The following is a 16,652-nucleotide window of genomic DNA, read 5'->3' on the forward strand; positions in this document are numbered from 1 at the left end:
TGCACACCCCCTACCTCTCCCTCATGGCTAAATTATTAGTAAGCCCTAATGGGCCGTAGCCTACTTGTGTTAACAAGGTTTAAAGCTACACGCAAGATCATCTGGCTCTCTCTCCTGAGCCTCAGGGATTCGATTCTGAGGGACCAAATTCCTGTCCTTTGCCATCTCTTAAAAATGGCAGCCATATCTTTTGCTTTCTTGAGTATGAGAGTTGGTTACTCCACAAAAAACGACTGAACATATTAAATGACTCAACAGTTAACGGTAATTATTGTTAACTGTGCATGTGAACCCGTGTGTGGAGGGCAGTGATGTGCATAAAGATGTAGCAGATTCCCACTAGAGCCGGAGCTACAGAATATTGATATGGGGGATTAGATACGAATTCCAGTCCTCCGTAAGAACAGTGCACACTCCAAAACACTAAGTCATCTCTCCAGACTAGAATCAAAATGTGGCCTGCATGTGCTGACAACTTTTATGTCAACTTGAAGTCAAGTCATTTGAGAAAGAGAATCTCAGTTGAGAAAAGGGCCCCAGCAAATTGGCCTGTGTAGTGTATTTTCTTAATAATGACTGATATGGGAGAACCCAGCTTACCATGGGTAGGTAGTCCTGGACAGTATAACAAAGCAGGGTGAACAAGGCATGAGAGAAGCTGGGAAACAGCACTGCTGTATGGCATGTAGGTCACTACACTTTTGGGAGTTGAAAAACCTTTCACAGGGCTACATATCAGATAAATATATTTGATTCATAACAGTAGTAAATTATAGTTATGAAGAAAAAAATAATTTTGTGGTTGGGGTTCACCACAACATGAAGAACTTTTGTTCTTAAAGGGTTGTAGCAATAGGTAGGTTGACAACTCTCTATGCTTGTTAGTTTCCTGCCGTCTTCCCTCAGTGAAGGTTTACCTACAAGTGTAAGATTTGAAAGGAACCCAGGCTAGGCCCAAGCCAATCTGAATGAAGGCAAAACTAGTATTGACAGCCTTTTATTACATGATTTATATTTAATTGTTAACATTTACAAATGCCAGTCTACTCTCAGTACATATTATTGGCTAAATTAAGAAACGTTACCAATGTTCTATAAATGACACAGAAAACAAGGCCTCTCTCATGAAGCTGTGATAAGCATAAGCAATGCTTGGTGCTCAGTACCACTGAGACAGGCTAACACAGTCCACTGGCTCACAAGCTGCCGTGTAGCTAAGAGCCTGCGACTCCTGACTCTCTAGCTTCTACTTCTTGAGTGCTGAGGTCTAAGTTTTTATGCTTTGCTTTTGTTATGTTCTAGTCATTCTGAAGTTGTTGGAGACACCAAACACACTTTCTATCTTCAAGTTTGAACACTTATAAACAAACACATAGCATATAAGAAAATAGAGGAATGCACAATCATCTTTGAAGACAGATGATTTATCCTTTGGACAGAGCAAACTGAGATGAAGACATGCTCCAAAGTCCATCTGCTCTTGAAACAACAGTAATAACATCATTGATTCTTAAATACTGGCTTTCTTGGAAGCTGTCTGGTCTTCTTCCTAGTTCTACTTTGGACAATATCATCATCCTGTCTTTGACACTAGGTGTTACTGTCTGGGCCTTTCTATGCCCACCCGTTTCCAAATGACATGGAGGCATTTATTTATTAACAGACTTAACTCCCTTTATTTTTCTTGTTTATACAGCCTTATGTAGGGTAGCCACAACTGGAGCCTGGGTCCTCTGAATAGACTCTGGTGTGGGTTTTCACAACAGATCAGTGAATTCCTGGTAAGGGGATGTGGTGAAAAGTCTCTTTCCAGAGGTTGGGGGTAAAGTTGCCCAGGGTGGCAGTGCAGCCTCTGGCTGATGTGTGGCAGTCGTCTATACCGGCCATCATCAGTAGCTTCTTGGGCACAGGAACAGAGACAATGCCAGTGCCTCCCGGGGCAGGGATGAGCCGCAGCACAGAAACACAGCAACCTGTCACCTTGCATGGAACAGTGTGGGGCTTGCCAATCTTGTTCCTCCAGTAGCCTCTCTGCACAGGGACAGTGGAGAGCTTGGCCAAAATGATGGCCCCTCAGATGGCAGTGGCTACCTCCTTGGAGCACCTAATGCCAAGACCAACATCATGTGACCACCGTAGTCCCCAATAGTGACAAAAGCCTTGATTCTGGTACCTGGGCCAGTGTAGTCTGCATCTGCACTAGCAGGATCTTTAGAACTTCATCCTTTAGGGATGCATCCAGGAAAAAGTCAATAATCTTGAATTCCGTAATGGGCAGGGAGAACAGGTAGATCTCCAAGAAGGTGATTTTCAAGTCTTTAACTAGGTGGCCCAGCTTGGTGATGAGGGTCTACTCCTTGTCTTCAACTTTACCTCCATGATCCTCGAGGCCTAGACCACGACCATTGCTATATCCTCCACAGAAGCCGCTGCAGCCTCCTAATCCACCCCTGGGTCTTCCATCTACACTGGTGTCATCCACCATTGATGTTCTCCTGAAGAAGCTACATTTATAATGCTTTTGGCCTTAGCTTAGGCTAGTTCCCCAACTAGCTCGTAACTTATATTAGCCCATTGATACTGTTCTATGCCTGCCCAATGGCTGGCTACCTCTCCTCAGTTTCATACATCCCACTTTGGGTGGCAGGTCTCCTGTACCCGACTCATTCTCCGAGTTCCTTTTTCTGGGTGTCCCACTTTACTAACCTGCCTTTTGCTATAAGCCACAGGTTTTTTGTTTTTGTTTTTTGAGACAGGATTTCTCTGTATAGCCCTGGCTGTCCTGGAACTCACTCTGTAGACCAGGCTGGCCTCAAACTCAGAAATCCACCTGCCTCTGCCTCCCAAGTGCTAGGATTAAAGGCATGCACCACCACTGCCCAGCAAGGCACAGGCTTTTTATTTTAACCAATCAGAAGGTGCTTTAGGAAGATAAGGAAGGGCAGAGACACATAGTGTACAAAAACATCACTCCAACAACTGGGCATAACTTTTAAATTTATTTCTAATTCAGACTTTATATGTGTCTGCTTGAGTTTTCCAAATTAGATAGTTTTCTCGCCTCATTAACTACTGTCTACTCATTTTTAAGTCTTCAACAACAAACTGTAACACTGTTCTAGACTTTTACTCTTTACACAAATCCTTACAGTTTCCTTACAACATAGACTCTAACATCCTCCTAATGTTCTAGATAAGAGGTTAAGTAACTGTATCTCAGCCACAGGAAACCACAACACGCGGTTTTTAAAATATAGTTCATAGGACTGTTATGTTCCAGGAGCCGTTCAGTAACTAGAACTTAAAACAAAACCCCAAAACCACGGGGACTAGAGCTTTCTGAGAGTGCTTCCCTAGCACTCACAAAGCCTGGGGTTCAATTCTTAGGGAGGCAGGGGGAATTCCCAAAGGAAAAAAAATGGTCTCAGCCCTTTCTTGTCACGAATTTAGAGTTTAGGAAGTCAATTCAATATTAAAAACTAAAGCACACTACAGACATCAGAACACTATAAAAAGTGTCCACACACACCTGTTAACCTTCAGTTGCACACTTTAGTGTCAGTCTTCTATGACGACAACCTGCCTTGGGCCCTAAAACATTTCCTTATGGTTGGTTCTAAATGTCTTTGGGTTGTTTTATGGGATGAAAAGCACTGGCCATGAGGATATTTAGAGCAGCAAGAGACTGGTTCTAAAGGTCATTTTAAGCATCTTGCACATTCCTATAAAAAGTGTCCTTAACACACTCTTCTGGATACATACATGCTGTCACTCAGAAACAGTGAAAGTGCTATAGAGCCGGGACCTTCCAGCTGACTGCTGTGAGGTAAGATCCCTGACAGGACCCTGATCACTGGGTGGTGGATGAGCTCTGTGGGGGGAGCTTGAGCAGTTTTCGAGCAGGTGAAGAATCTAATTGTTCCATACTTCTCTTCTCTGCAGAGGAAAGGAGCCAAAAGATACATTTCAATTAAATTCACACAAAATGTATTGGACAGTGTGCCAGACAGCAAAGGGTAGTAAATGACACATGAGGTCTTTGTCCTCAAGGAGATGGCAGTCTAGCAGGAAAGCCAGTACAGTGACAAATAAGACAATGGCTGGAGGAAGCTGGGAAAAACTATGGTAAGCATCTACAGTTTTACTTCATGTATCCTTGAAAACTAAAGCTGTCAAAAAACACTAGGTATCCTCACAGAGCGCATCTATGGAATTTACCTGGAGGCATTTCCTATCAACATTCGACCTCCTATGGGAAGTAAAACAAGTCTAAGAACCTTATGCCTGGAAAGGCAGTTTGTATCCCAAAGGGTATCAGATAGAGCCGACCCTAAGCTTGGTCCCCTCAAGGGATGCACTTACTGAGCTGTGCTGACACCTTCTGGAGGTACTGAGTACTTTCATCCATGAAGGCTTGCAGCTGCTTCACTGATCCTTGTAGCTCATCCATCTGCCGAGGAAAGGTCAATGTGAGCTGCAGGGATTCTCTGACTCCCCACACTGCCAGGACTCCTTCTGCTTTAGGCTTTTACAACATGCTCTTTCAGCCTGAAATGCTTATGCCAGACATTCTCTCTTGGCAGGCACCACTGAAACACACCCCACATGCCTATGCCCCAGGAGACTGAGCCCCAAACCTCTACCCATAGATGCCAGGCCCTCTAGGTTTTGTTTGAGTCTAAAGACAAAGGAGCTACCATTCACTGTATATAAAGCAGCAGCCCTGCTCCTCCTGTATTCCCTACTCCTTCCCTGTTTTAGTATATAACATCAAAATTTACTTTAAAATTTTTCTGGTTTTCCCAAGATAGAGAGATTGATATCCTCTTTAACCGCCAAAGCTTATGCGTTAACTGGCACTTGGAGTTCCCCGAGGGCTACACTTTAAAAGCCTTGGGTGCAGCTACTCAAGTGTTACCACTATGAGGCCATAGGACCTTCAGCAGGAGGTTAGGTTTATCTGAGTCTGGCCTTGAAGTGGCTCTAAGGACCTGACCATCACTCCTTCCCTCTGTCTCACTCCCCTCATCACCATCATCACCATCACCATCATCATCACATCATCACCATCATCATCACATCATCATCATCATCATCATCATCATCATCATCATCATCATCATCATGAGGGGAGTAATGTCCTCTGTCACATGTTCCCATCACAATCTCCTGCATGGCCATAGGTACAAATCAGCAGGGTTTAAGCGACCATGGACTAAAACTAGCAACCAAAATAATCCATTCCTTCTTATAAGTCACTTCTGGTCTTGTCACAATGCCATAATGCTAAAAAAGATGACGAGTCTAGAAAGTGAGGTAATCAACCTAAGAAGCCTGAAGCAACTTACCACTAACTCCATACAGGCAAACACCTGGTTCTGATCCTGTACTATTCTCTGGTAGTCAGGCTTCGTGGTAAGAACTTCCTTCTGGGAGGACTTGAGGTATGTTGCAGGATCCACCTTGACTTCAGTGATTTTGGTTTCAGTTGATTCTCTAAATACAGAACAAAAATAAAAGACTTTTCCTGGAACTTATAGTAATTTCCTAGAAACAACCTAAGACATCCTTTGAGAGGCAAACCCTGTCCCCCGAAAAATCATGCTTCTCAAAGCCTCTTTACATCACTTCTGTAATTGGGGTTTCATCTGACATTTTTTAAAAAAAATTATTTATTTTATGGATATGAGTACATTGTAGCTGTTTTCAGGCATTCTAGGAGGTGGCATCGGATCCCATTACAGATGGCTGTGAGCCATCACGTGGTTGCTGGGAAATGAACTCAGGACTTCTGGAAGAGCAGCCAGTGCTCTTAACCGCCATCTCTCCAGCCCCCTCACCTATTATTTTATAATTGCTTTGCAGCTGAGATTTAACTGGGGAGAAGAAGCTTTCAAATGCCAGCTGAAAGGTTTGTGGTGCTACACTTATAATTCCAGCAATTGGGAAGCCGAGACAGGAAGATTGAATGTGAGACACATCTGGGGAGCTGAGACTACCCATGGCTGCCTTGGGAGACCATATTTTAAATCAACAAAACTAGTTCAGAAGCTAAATAGACCAAAATCTAGTGCTTTCCCACCTTCCTCTGACTTAATTACCAAAAATGGCCCCTCACACCTTATACTGCCCGTGCTACTTCTTTCATGGCTCTGTTTTCACTAAGGCCTTAACCAAGGGACTCTCCTATCTACAGCTCAAAGACCGTGTGCTCACTAAAGTCTCTTGAAGACCATTGTTGGCAAAGTAGCAGGTGAGCAGGTGCAAGATGGTTATGTGCCAGTCTCCCCGAGGATTCTGAGTGGTGGCCAAAAACACAACCTAGGAGCAGTTCTGTTCTGGGTCTGAGGACAGTGATACTCAGTCTTCCATTCTGTCCCTCCCTTTCCACCAAGAACACGTTACATTGACTGAAGTACGAGAACAGACTCAACATTCAATTTGTACAAATAGATTTGAAAGAAACTCAAATAACTTCACAAGGTAAAAAGACAAGAGGTGCCAGGCGGTGGTGGCACACGCCTTTAATCCTAGCACTTGGGAGGCAGGGGCAGGTGGATTTCTGAGTTCGAGGCCAGCCTGGTCTACAGAGTGAGTTCCAGGACAGCCCAGGCTACACAGAGAAACCCTGTCTCGAAAAACCAAAAAACCAAAAAACCAAAAAAAAAAAAAAAAAAGACAAGAGGCTCCCTTCCAGTTCCCAGGTCTAACCTGGGCATCTCTTCAGGTGGAACCTCATTCTGGTACTGCAATAAGAGCCGATCCCAGGCCTGGCGCTCTAAAGAAAACCTGTGTAATTGGAGAAGGGAAATTCAGTTAACTTCCGTCCCATTTGTAATCACTCAGGGCAACAGTAAGTACTTTAGGCATATAATCTGGTTACAAAATGTATTAAAAGGTCCTTAAAGGATTAGAAAGTTCAACTGACTCAGAGGATATTAATTTAATCAAGTAATACACAAGCTGTTAAAATCAAATTAACACCCTATTTCCTAGATTCCATCTTATCAAACTGTCCATCAGGGCTGGTTATGAGCCCTGCCACTCCTAAAGCAGACACAAGTGCCACCCGCCCGCCATGGGCACCAGCATGCTCTCCAGGTTCAGACATTTCCTAGAAGGAGGGCAGAGTTCAGTTTTCCAAGGACAGCTCAATCCTTTCACTTACTTTGTTATATATTCTTTCACCTCGGCTACTGATGCTTCCAGTGAAAAATCTGGTGCTTTTCTGGAATACAGATGATATTATGAGATTAACATGAATCCTCCATCAAACACTGGCTTTTAATGAGTTACATAATTTTAGTAGCACTAAAATATAGTCATAGTTTTTTATTATTCAAAAAGTGTTATTGGGGAAGGGGGGGAACAATATCTACTCTGCACTCATAATAGCTAAGTAGTCCTTAAATCTGTTTTTCTCATCAATTCTCATTCATCTCACGGAGATTAATCTTTCTAAAAATAATTCTTTACTTTTTCTCCCTAGCTTTCAAAGTCCATGACTACTGCAAACAGAACAAAGGCAAGCTGGCTCCTCACAACTCAGCAATCTCTCATGGCTCAGCTCAGTTAGATGAATATCTCTAATGGGAAAGAAACAAGACTGAAACTGCCAAACTATGGAAGACATACGTGGTTTCCCGCATGGTAAAGACAGAGTAGCAGTGGTGCAATTTTTGTTTGTCTACCAAGGCATGTGCACAGTATCTCTAGCAGAGATCCAGCAGCCCAAGCTTAACATAAAGAGATTTTGTTGGGCTAAAATATTTCATGTCTGATTAGAAATGTCACTCTTGTGGAAGAGGAGGCATGAAATCCAAATTCAGATCAAGTGCATGATTCGTTCCAGGGTGGAGTTAGAAGTTGTGATGGCAGCCCCACCCTTGAAGGACTACCAAGGGGATGATACCCTATTAACATAAATTTCACTTACTATTAGTGTGTGTAATACACTAGTGCACATGATACAGTGTGTGTAGAAGCAAGACAACTTTTTTGTTTTTGTTTTTGTTTTTTGAGACAGGGTTTCTCTGTGTAGCCTGGGCTGTCCTGGAACTCACTCTGTAGACCAGGCTGGCCTCGAATTCAGAAATCAGCCTGCCTCTGCCTCCCAAATGTAGGGATTAAAGGCGTGTGCCACCACCGCAAGACAACAACTTTCAACAATGAATTCACTTCCTTAAACCAAGGGAGGCGCAGATAAGAATGAGGTCATCAGCTTGTGCAGTGAGAACGCTTACCTGTCCCCACAGAGCCGTCTTGCCAGCCCATTCTCCTAATATTCTTTCTTGCAGAGAGCATTAGAATATAAGCTGCCCTCTGCATGGCAATCAGAGAGTTAGGGAATGGTCCCCTCAATCTTTCCACAGCTGTCACTCACTTTGCACTACCCAGGTCTTCTGTGTTCCAGTCTAAAGTGAGACCACTAGAGTCTTCTGTCTACACTCTAGCTAAGTTGTCTCTTCCCTCCATCACTATCCTACCTGCTGACTTCCTGGATTATCATGAGCTGAGACTGCGATGTACTGTGTTATCTCCTCTAATACACATGACAAAGGGGACTTGACTTATTAATCACTATATCCCTTCCTCATCATGTAGAAGAGCCTGGTACACGCCAGACATGGCAGCTCATCCCTCTAATCCCAACACATGGGAGGTAGACATAGAAGGTAATCACCAAAAGGTTGGGGCCAGTCTAGACTACAGAGACCCTATCGCAAGAAAACCAAAATAAGTAATTACGGAGTGTGGTGGAACATAGGTGCTGGACAGACTTCTGTAAGCAATGGTTTAATTATAATCAAGTTTTAACCCAGTTATAATTAAGGACAGAAGGGGAACTGTGCTTACTCTTTTGAATCTTCAACAAAACATTTTTGTAGTGTTCCATCATTTCCCAGCCTGTCTGTAAAATGTTTCAATTCTTCAGAGAGAGAAGATGCTAGAGAAGATAAATTTATGTCATAAAATAGAAAGGCCACAAATGTTCACAACAAGCAGATGATAAAGATGTTAACGGGGTTTCCTAGTCTAGGGTCCCCTATCCCTCATTCACACAAAACAGTCAAGTAGGTATGCAAAGACTTTATTTTGGGGTTGGAAGTTTAGCTCCATGGCTGAGAACTTTCTTATCAAGTTCAAGGCCTGGGTTTAGTACCCAGCACCAAGGGATGGTTACGAGGAATTAATTAGTAATGGCCCCAGGGACTCCTAGGTTGGAATACTTCATCCCAGCTGGTGGACCTCTTTTGGAAGGATTGGAGGCTGTGGTCTTGTTGAAGGAGGTGTGTCTGTAAGTGTAGGTTTTGAGTTTTCGAAAGACTTGTCCTATTACTGTCTGGCCCTCCTGCAGGTCAAGATGTGGGTGCTCAGCCATTTCTGCCACCATGCTATCACTGAAAAGTGAGCGTCACAGAAGTCAGGCAACAGTGAGGGATGTGGTAATAAGGAGCAACTGTTAACCAGGCGGGGAACCTGGCTTTAAAGAGGACACTGAAAACATAGTGGCTGGCTCCAAGGAAGGAATGGGAAAGGCCAGAGACCTGTCTAGCTTAGCAACTCACCTTTCGCTCTAAAACATTCAAGGCTGAAGTCCTTAGTGCTCTTTAAGAAAGGTTCAAGTTTTTCAACAGAGAACTAAATAAGAAGAAAAAAAAAGCACTTTTAGTACAACAAAAGTTTCCCAAGTTAGCTGTTTGTGGCTTCATGTTACTATGAACTTTATAACAAAACTACAGAGCCCAACTATTTCATCCAACACTTTTCATATAGACAAGTATGTAAGGAAAAATTCTGTTGTTCACTCTATATTAAAAACATATTTATATACAAATGTATATATTTATATATTACACACTTATATATGTTTATATACATACATATATACATATATATTACACACACACACACACACACACACACACACACACACACGATATACATTTTTGTTTGTTTCTTGGAGACAAGGTTTCTCTGTGTAGCCCAGGCTATCCTTGAACTCAAGAGATCCACCTATAAGGCATGCACTACCACACCTGACTTATGTTTTGATTTTTAACTTAGGAAAAACAATGGTCATTCAATTCACACAAATTACTTGCTCATCTAAACAGGTAAAAGCACCAATGCCATAAAACACAGCCTAAAAAAACAAGACAAACATATGCTTCTGACACCGGTCTACCCTGTAGTCAGCCTTGAAACGTCTACAGTAACAGATTCTGACCTCTCAATTCTAGATTCCCACCACTTGCTGCCAGTGAGGAAACCATACTGGGAAACCTCTCAGCTGCTCCGCTAGCAGCAGCAGAGCTCAGTGCAAAGACCAACCACTCAGCTGCGCAGGAGAGAAACTGGCTTTTAGATCAATCCACCACATGGAAAAGCAACTTTCCCGGGTTTATCACTGATACTGACATCTCTCTGAAGTTGTAACAATTACAGATAACACCAAATGAAGCCAGGCGGTGGTGGCACACACCTTTAATCCCAGCACTTGGGAGGCAGAGGCAGTCGGATTTCTGAGTTCCAGGCCAGCCTGGTCTACAGAGTGAGTTCCAGGACAGCCAGGGCTACACAGAGAAACCCTGTCTTGAAAAAAACAAAAACAAAAACAAAACAAAAAAAACCCAACCAACCAACCAAACAAACAAAAAAAACACCAAATGAAAACATGCACGATCCTTGAAAAAATCTTACCTGGAAGCTGGAGAGCAGGAGGGCGCCAAGCCGTTGGCTCTGTGCTAACTTCCCACTGATTGACCTGCTGAGCTCTGACACAGAACAGCACACTTAATGAGCATCAAACTTAGTCAGCAAAACAACAGAATTGAAAAATCTCCTTCTTCTCCATGTAACCCAGCTTAAGGCCTTCTGAGTAATAACAAAATTCTAATTTTTCCAGGCTCACTGAGGAACAAAGTTCACACTTTCATGCACCCAAATTTTTAAGTGTTAATAGAATCTTTTCATGTATTACATTAAATTTTTATTTTATTTAACAAAGTAGTTGACAATATCATAATGAAACCTATTGCTTTGAATGTCTATTAAAAAGCAAAAACAAAGTAGATAAAAATAATTTAGGCTAATGGTGGTGGCAAATCCCTTTAATCCCAGCACTTGGGAGGCAGAGATAGGTGGATCTGTGAATTCAAGGGCAGCCTGGTCTATAAATCGAGTTCTAGGACAGGGCTACACAGAGAAACCTTTTCTTAGAAGGCATTTGTGTAACAGGCACTGCAAGGTGTTTTAGAACATAATCTGAAGGGCTCTTATCTGGGGTGGGGCTGTTGCTCAGGGGATGAAACCTTGCCTTGATTGTATGTGGCCTGAATCTTCCCCCCAGCACTGAAAAGTAAAAATCATTTCTTATAAACAATATAAGCTCCACTTTACAAAAGAAACTCTCTCAACTAAGGAAACTAGATTGTCTGAAGACAGGCTGAAGAAGTCATACTTCAAACATAAGTATGCCAGCAGGGTCTGTAGCACGCTGCCTGTGGTGAGCTAATATTAAAAGCCAGTACCAGCTGAACACCTGCTGTATAACATACATTTTTCTTTTCCTGCTATGCACGTCTCGAGAAAATGTTAAGGCAAATATCTTTTATTTATTTGGGTTTTTTTTTTTTTTTTTTTTTTAAAAAAAACAGCCTTGAAATATAGCCTAGCTTGGTCTGAAACTCCTGGCAATCCTCCTGCATCGGACTCCAAAGTGCTGAGATCACAGGCAAGAATGGCCATGCCTGGCATCGCTTCTATTTTGCTAACAGATGGTAACACTGTAGCACACAGGCTGGTTAGACTCTTTGCTCAAGGTTGTATAGCAGGTCCTGAGAATGCACTAGGTGGTGCTTTACATAATCGTGTTACTGACCCACACAACTATAAGATGTACGTGCTCTTTTCTCAATGACATCCACTTAAAATAACAATTATCATACAGTAGGAAGATGGCTTTAAGAATTCTTGCCCTTCAGCTGAGGGTCTTTCTGGCCATAAGTGAGAAAGCCTGGTAGGTAGCCAGGGATTACCAGAAAAATGATTCATCTTATTACATGGGTGAGTCCACGTTATAGGAACTGATGCTCTGGAATGGGAAAGAAGGCAGGGCTAGTCGTGGACAAGCAAGCACTGCCCTGGCACAGCTGGGTAATAAAGCGCACGGCACTCACTATGCAGCAGTTATGGGCTTGGCTGTTTGAACTCAGATCCCTTCCAGACACACAGCCACCTGAAGGGACAGTGAGTTTATGTTAAAAGAAATCCCAACGGCTGTAACGCTTGAGGGCCTGCTAGCTGCCAAGGGCACGCTAGTACTGAGGCTTACTTCCCCAGCTGACCGAGGACTGAATACAAAGGACGTGAGGGTCAGGCTCAAACTGGACTTTCTGCATTAATATCCTGTACTTTGATATTGTCATATCAAGTGATTATAAATTTAGACAAAAGTCACAAATTACATTCAAATATGGCATCCCCAAAAACCACTTTACTTTTACTTTCTTTTTCTTTTTTAGTTCTGGGGACTGAATGTGGGGACTTGGGCACAGTAGATAGATACGTACCTCACCACTGAACTACATAGCTATGCCCATTCAATGTTATTTTTATGTGCATCTTCATTCTGAGCCACTTCTAGTTAAAAAGGCTAGAATCAAACAGGTTACCAACCCATTGGCCTTCTGTCCCATCCCAGGGTATTACACACAGAAGAAACTCAAATCCCTAGCATCCTAGATAGGATGACGTGTTAAATAATTAGCAACCAGGGTTTCTGTTCCTGGCAGCTAATATGTAAACAGCAATTAATACTAAACACTCACTAATTGTGTGGCATCAGGATTAATAAACAAGAATGTGTCCACAGAGTTATCTCCATTTTATAGGTATGGAAACTGAGGTACAAGAAGGTGATATGTTCAAAGCTGCATAGCTAAAACGTAGGCAAGTCCTGTCTACCTGCTACACTTTCTGACATTCATGTCTTGCTGCCTCATAGATGGGCTGGACATCCACTGCTTTGTGTATACAACACCCCACCTGTCATGCCGGGGTGAAAGGGAGCCAGTGACTTCCGCCGGTTTATCTCTTTCATGCTCGCTCGTCTCCAGGACTGCCTTCTGTCTTGATGACGGACAGACTGTTCTTGAGGGGACAAATGAAAGGACCTCAACTGAGGTCCCTCCTGGTGGTCAGCACCACAACCTTCTCCCTCTCCAGGGCTGGAGCCAAGGTGGTTTTTTTCTTTTGAAATGCCTTGTGTCATCATTTCCTGGTAGGCAGAGGACTGAGGCAGTGCTTCCAAAGGCTTGAGACTTGGTTGCAATTGATGATCCTGAGTCTTGAACATCGTTGGTTCCTGGTCTAGCATTTGTTATAGAAAAGTCAAAATATAAAATCAAGCCTACCTCAGATACAAACCTTAGTAAGTATCTGAGCAAAGGGTGACAACAGAAAATGCACACGCCCACAAGATGGCATACAGTTGGAGTACCAGCTTCCTAGGAGCCTAGACAGAAAGAAAGGAAGGAGGAAGGAGGGAAACCTATTTCCCTGGCCTTTTTGCAAATCCACACACGTGTGATTCCAAATCCACCAGGAGCTAAGGAGAATACTGTGATAGTTTAGGAGCCTGAACCCAAAGCAAGAAGCACTGAATCTCACTGTAAAACTCACCTTCTGATCTGGTCACTGAAGTCATCCTGGATGAAAATGGGAAAACAGGAAAATGAGGTGATCTGTTCTTCACACTCCAGCTCCAGTCTCACAGGGACTTCACTATCCCATAATGGGTCTTGTGCTTCAAATTCCCTCACTTGCCTCCTCCAAGACTCTCAGCAGCAAGGTTATTATCACTGACTGCTGTCTTCAAGAACTCAGTACACAGAACCTATCTTAGCCCCCAGTTCCATGGAAGGTATTAGGATCTTTCTAGAAAACAAACAAAACAACCCCACATCATCTCTTCATCATCTCTTCTCATTCTCTCCAGATTCTGTCATTCCTGGAAATCCTACTTTTTAATCTCTGCCCACATCTGTCCTTCTACCCATAAAACAGATTCATCCTTCATAACACTGCTTAAATATGAAGCCACTTCTTTTAGGCAGACTTGGTGGCCAGGCATCTTTTCTCTACAGAACTGGCTGTAGACTGCACCACATTCCAATTCCCAGCACCTGTCAAAGACAACAGACGGAGAGAGGCAACGTCCGGCATCCCTCCATCTTGCACGTAACTCTCCGCCCCCCCCCCCCAAAAGACTTCTGAATGTGGAGGGTGCTTGGTAAAGAAAAACGAACGGATGCCGAGGGACCATATTGAAAGGACAAAGAAGGGTCCTTCAAGGATCTAAATCACCACAATCCTTATGGCTGATCACACAGACTCAAGCTTGGATAACAGACATGTAAGCGCTTATGAACCTGTATACGCAACTGCCTTCTTCCATCATTATCCCATTCAACGGGTTCCACAACTCTGAGTAAGATACTCTTATCAGGAGGTCCGGGTTCGGTAGGCAGCCAGCCCGGAGCACTGCAATGCAACCCGGGCTGCCACCCCAGCCCTCTGCCCTGTCCGTGCCCACTATCTGGAGTCAGTGACGCCAGCACTGCCCGGGAGAGAGGAGTGGCCTTCCTTCAGACGACCTGTCAAGAGAAAGTTTCCGAGCCCTGGGGCCCTGTAGCTGGGAGCGGCGGGTGGACCGGGCAGAGAGGAGGGTCAGGGGAGAGCGAACCACATCCGAGGAGACGTCTGCGACTTCCGAACCCCAGAGTGACGCCCGTGGAGCCCAGCTCCCCTCCCCTCGTTCCCGAAACAGTAAACCCAAGGTCACCTCTGCAGACTCGGCGTCACCGCAGAGGGTCCTCTTCCGCGTTAGTCCGGTTCGTGGTTCCGCGCCACCGCAGCTACTTCCGAAACTCCCGCCGAATAACTGCGCATGCGCAGCCCGCAGCTTCCGCGCGCGAAAGCACAACCCTTGCCTCCGTGGCGCGCATGCGTACTCCGGTGTTCAACGTTCTGGCCCTAGCCTTCCGTGTCCTAATGTTTTCACCCAGATCCGGATCATCCACCTCTGCAGCTACACCTACACCGGGGAATTGCCCTCTCCAAAACCCCAGTTTGGTGACTTTTCCCGCCGTAGTCCTACCTATGAAAGTCAAGAATCTGGTATTGTACTTCTGTTCTGAGCCACGACTCCCCTCTTATCTCTGACTCCAAAAGTATAGACAGTGACTTTCTCCTGGGAGAACTGGAGCTCTGAGCTCAGTTTGTCCCTTGCCTACCTACTCCTGCTCCATGGGCCCCTCCCTCCCATGGTCCCTTAAGTACCCAGCAAAGTTCAAGCACATCCTTTGCCAGCCTTAACACAGGCCAACCCTACTACCGCCACCCCATGCCAGTTCTTGCCTCTGCTCCTCTGTTGGAGCATGCTTTTTGCTTGGAAAGCCTTTCCTTTCTCCTTCCACCCTTCTATGTTAACCCTAGATGTTCAGTGCTCCCAGAAGGCCAACCCATGCCTGCTCCACTGTCCCGTGCCTGGGAGGGTCTTCTTCAGGACAAGGTATAGAGGCATTAGAATGGCCCCATGCATCAGTGAAGTGATTCCTTTCAGATCTGAACCTTGTGAATTGAGTGTCGTAAGAAAGATTCCAAAGGGCCAGTTGTGGTGGCACATACCTTTAATCCCAGTACTAGGGAGACGGAGACAGGGGGATCTCTGTGTCTTTCAGGCCAGCCTAGACTACATAGAAAGCTCCAGGCCAGCCAAGAATACATAGTGAGACCCTGTCTCAAACAAAAGACAAAAAGATAAAAAATCCCCCAAAGAAGCAGAAGATACTTGGCTGAAGCATAATTTTTGATAATTTTGGCCATTCTTCTGATTGTAATTGTGGTCCCTTGCAAGTTTTCTGGTAAAAGGTAGAAATGTATTCCAGAAGAAATGTGTATTCCAGAAGTTTCTACTCTGCTATTCTGGTCTAATACTTTCAACAGCTATATGAAAGAGGTATGTTCTTGATTCCCTGAATATCACTTTCTGGAGCACCTCATATGTCGATGTTCCAAAAACAGAACTCAGTGTTCCCAGCCAAGGCTGGCCCTGTTGGGACGTGCTGAGATTACTGCCTCATGGAATCTAGTCCCAGGAAACATCTTTGCTTGGAATTCTCCTCTAGTTACCTCCTGTTCATAAGATGCACACAAAGCCTTTCCATGTTCCACATCAGACTTTCATTTCTTGAATTCATATCCCCTTCCCCTTTCTGGCTACTTTAAAACAGGTTCTCATGTACCCCAGGCTGGCCTCAATACATAGCCAAAGGGAGCTTCTGGTCCTCTTGCCTTCCCTCCCAAGTATTGGGATCACCGATATCTGCTGTCATTCCTGTCTTTGCCTCTTTCCCCCAAGCTCTCAGGCATGCTCTCTTTCTCTCTCTGAACCTCTCCCGTTTCCTGCCTACAACCCATTACTATCCCCTTTGTCGGCTTGACATCCCAATGTTGGGTGTGCTCTCTGCTTCCATAATTGATGCTTAATATCTAAATTTCTAGGCCCATGTATTATATCCTCCATGACTAGCACAGGTCTGACTATTGTTAGCCACCTCTCCCCCCAGAAGAGAAGATCTATAAAA

The 16,652-nt window shown here is 44.2% G+C and overlaps 1 protein-coding gene and 1 pseudogene across 4 annotated transcripts; both read right to left on the reverse strand.

The window, feature by feature from the left end:
• Window positions 1-1,550: 1,550 nt before the first annotated feature.
• Window positions 1,551-2,632, reverse strand: LOC117702835 (small ribosomal subunit protein uS5 pseudogene; annotated as a pseudogene).
• Window positions 2,633-2,981: 349 nt separating this feature from the next.
• Window positions 2,982-14,986, reverse strand: Dsn1 (DSN1 component of MIS12 kinetochore complex). 4 transcript variants are annotated; one of them, XM_034494022.2, is made up of 11 exons: window positions 14,849-14,938; window positions 13,687-13,712; window positions 13,051-13,374; window positions 10,705-10,778; window positions 9,570-9,642; window positions 8,857-8,947; window positions 7,169-7,228; window positions 6,712-6,789; window positions 5,349-5,496; window positions 4,363-4,450; window positions 2,982-3,936 (listed from the first exon to the last, which is right to left on the reverse strand). In XM_034494022.2, the coding sequence occupies exons 2-11, from the start codon at window positions 13,709-13,711 to the stop codon at window positions 3,851-3,853; spliced, it is 1,047 nt and encodes a 348-aa protein (XP_034349913.1). In that variant the 5' UTR covers window position 13,712; window positions 14,849-14,938; the 3' UTR covers window positions 2,982-3,850. The 4 variants fall into 4 exon arrangements, with proteins under 4 accessions (XP_034349913.1, XP_076786249.1, XP_076786250.1 ...); XM_076930134.1 differs by lacking the exon at window positions 13,051-13,374 and having other exon boundaries at window positions 13,687-13,941; window positions 14,849-14,986; XM_076930135.1 differs by lacking the exon at window positions 13,051-13,374.
• Between the last annotated feature and the right edge of the window lie 1,666 nt (window positions 14,987-16,652).

The sequence above is a fragment of the Arvicanthis niloticus genome, chromosome 2, assembly GCF_011762505.2.
Source record: "Arvicanthis niloticus isolate mArvNil1 chromosome 2, mArvNil1.pat.X, whole genome shotgun sequence".
Taxonomy (NCBI): domain Eukaryota; kingdom Metazoa; phylum Chordata; class Mammalia; order Rodentia; family Muridae; genus Arvicanthis; species Arvicanthis niloticus.

Excerpts from the sequence above, each read along its gene's own strand:
- Dsn1 (XM_034494022.2), bottom strand. The coding sequence starts at position 13,711 with ATGACTTCAGTGACCAGATCAGAAG. Across the intron at positions 10,779-13,050 it reads CTTTCACCCCGGCATGACAG|AGCTCAGCAGGTCAATCAGT; the intron begins GTGGGGTGTTGT and ends GTTCTGTGTCAG. Across the intron at positions 5,497-6,711 it reads CCACCTGAAGAGATGCCCAG|AGAATCAACTGAAACCAAAA; the intron begins GTTAGACCTGGG and ends TTCTGTATTTAG.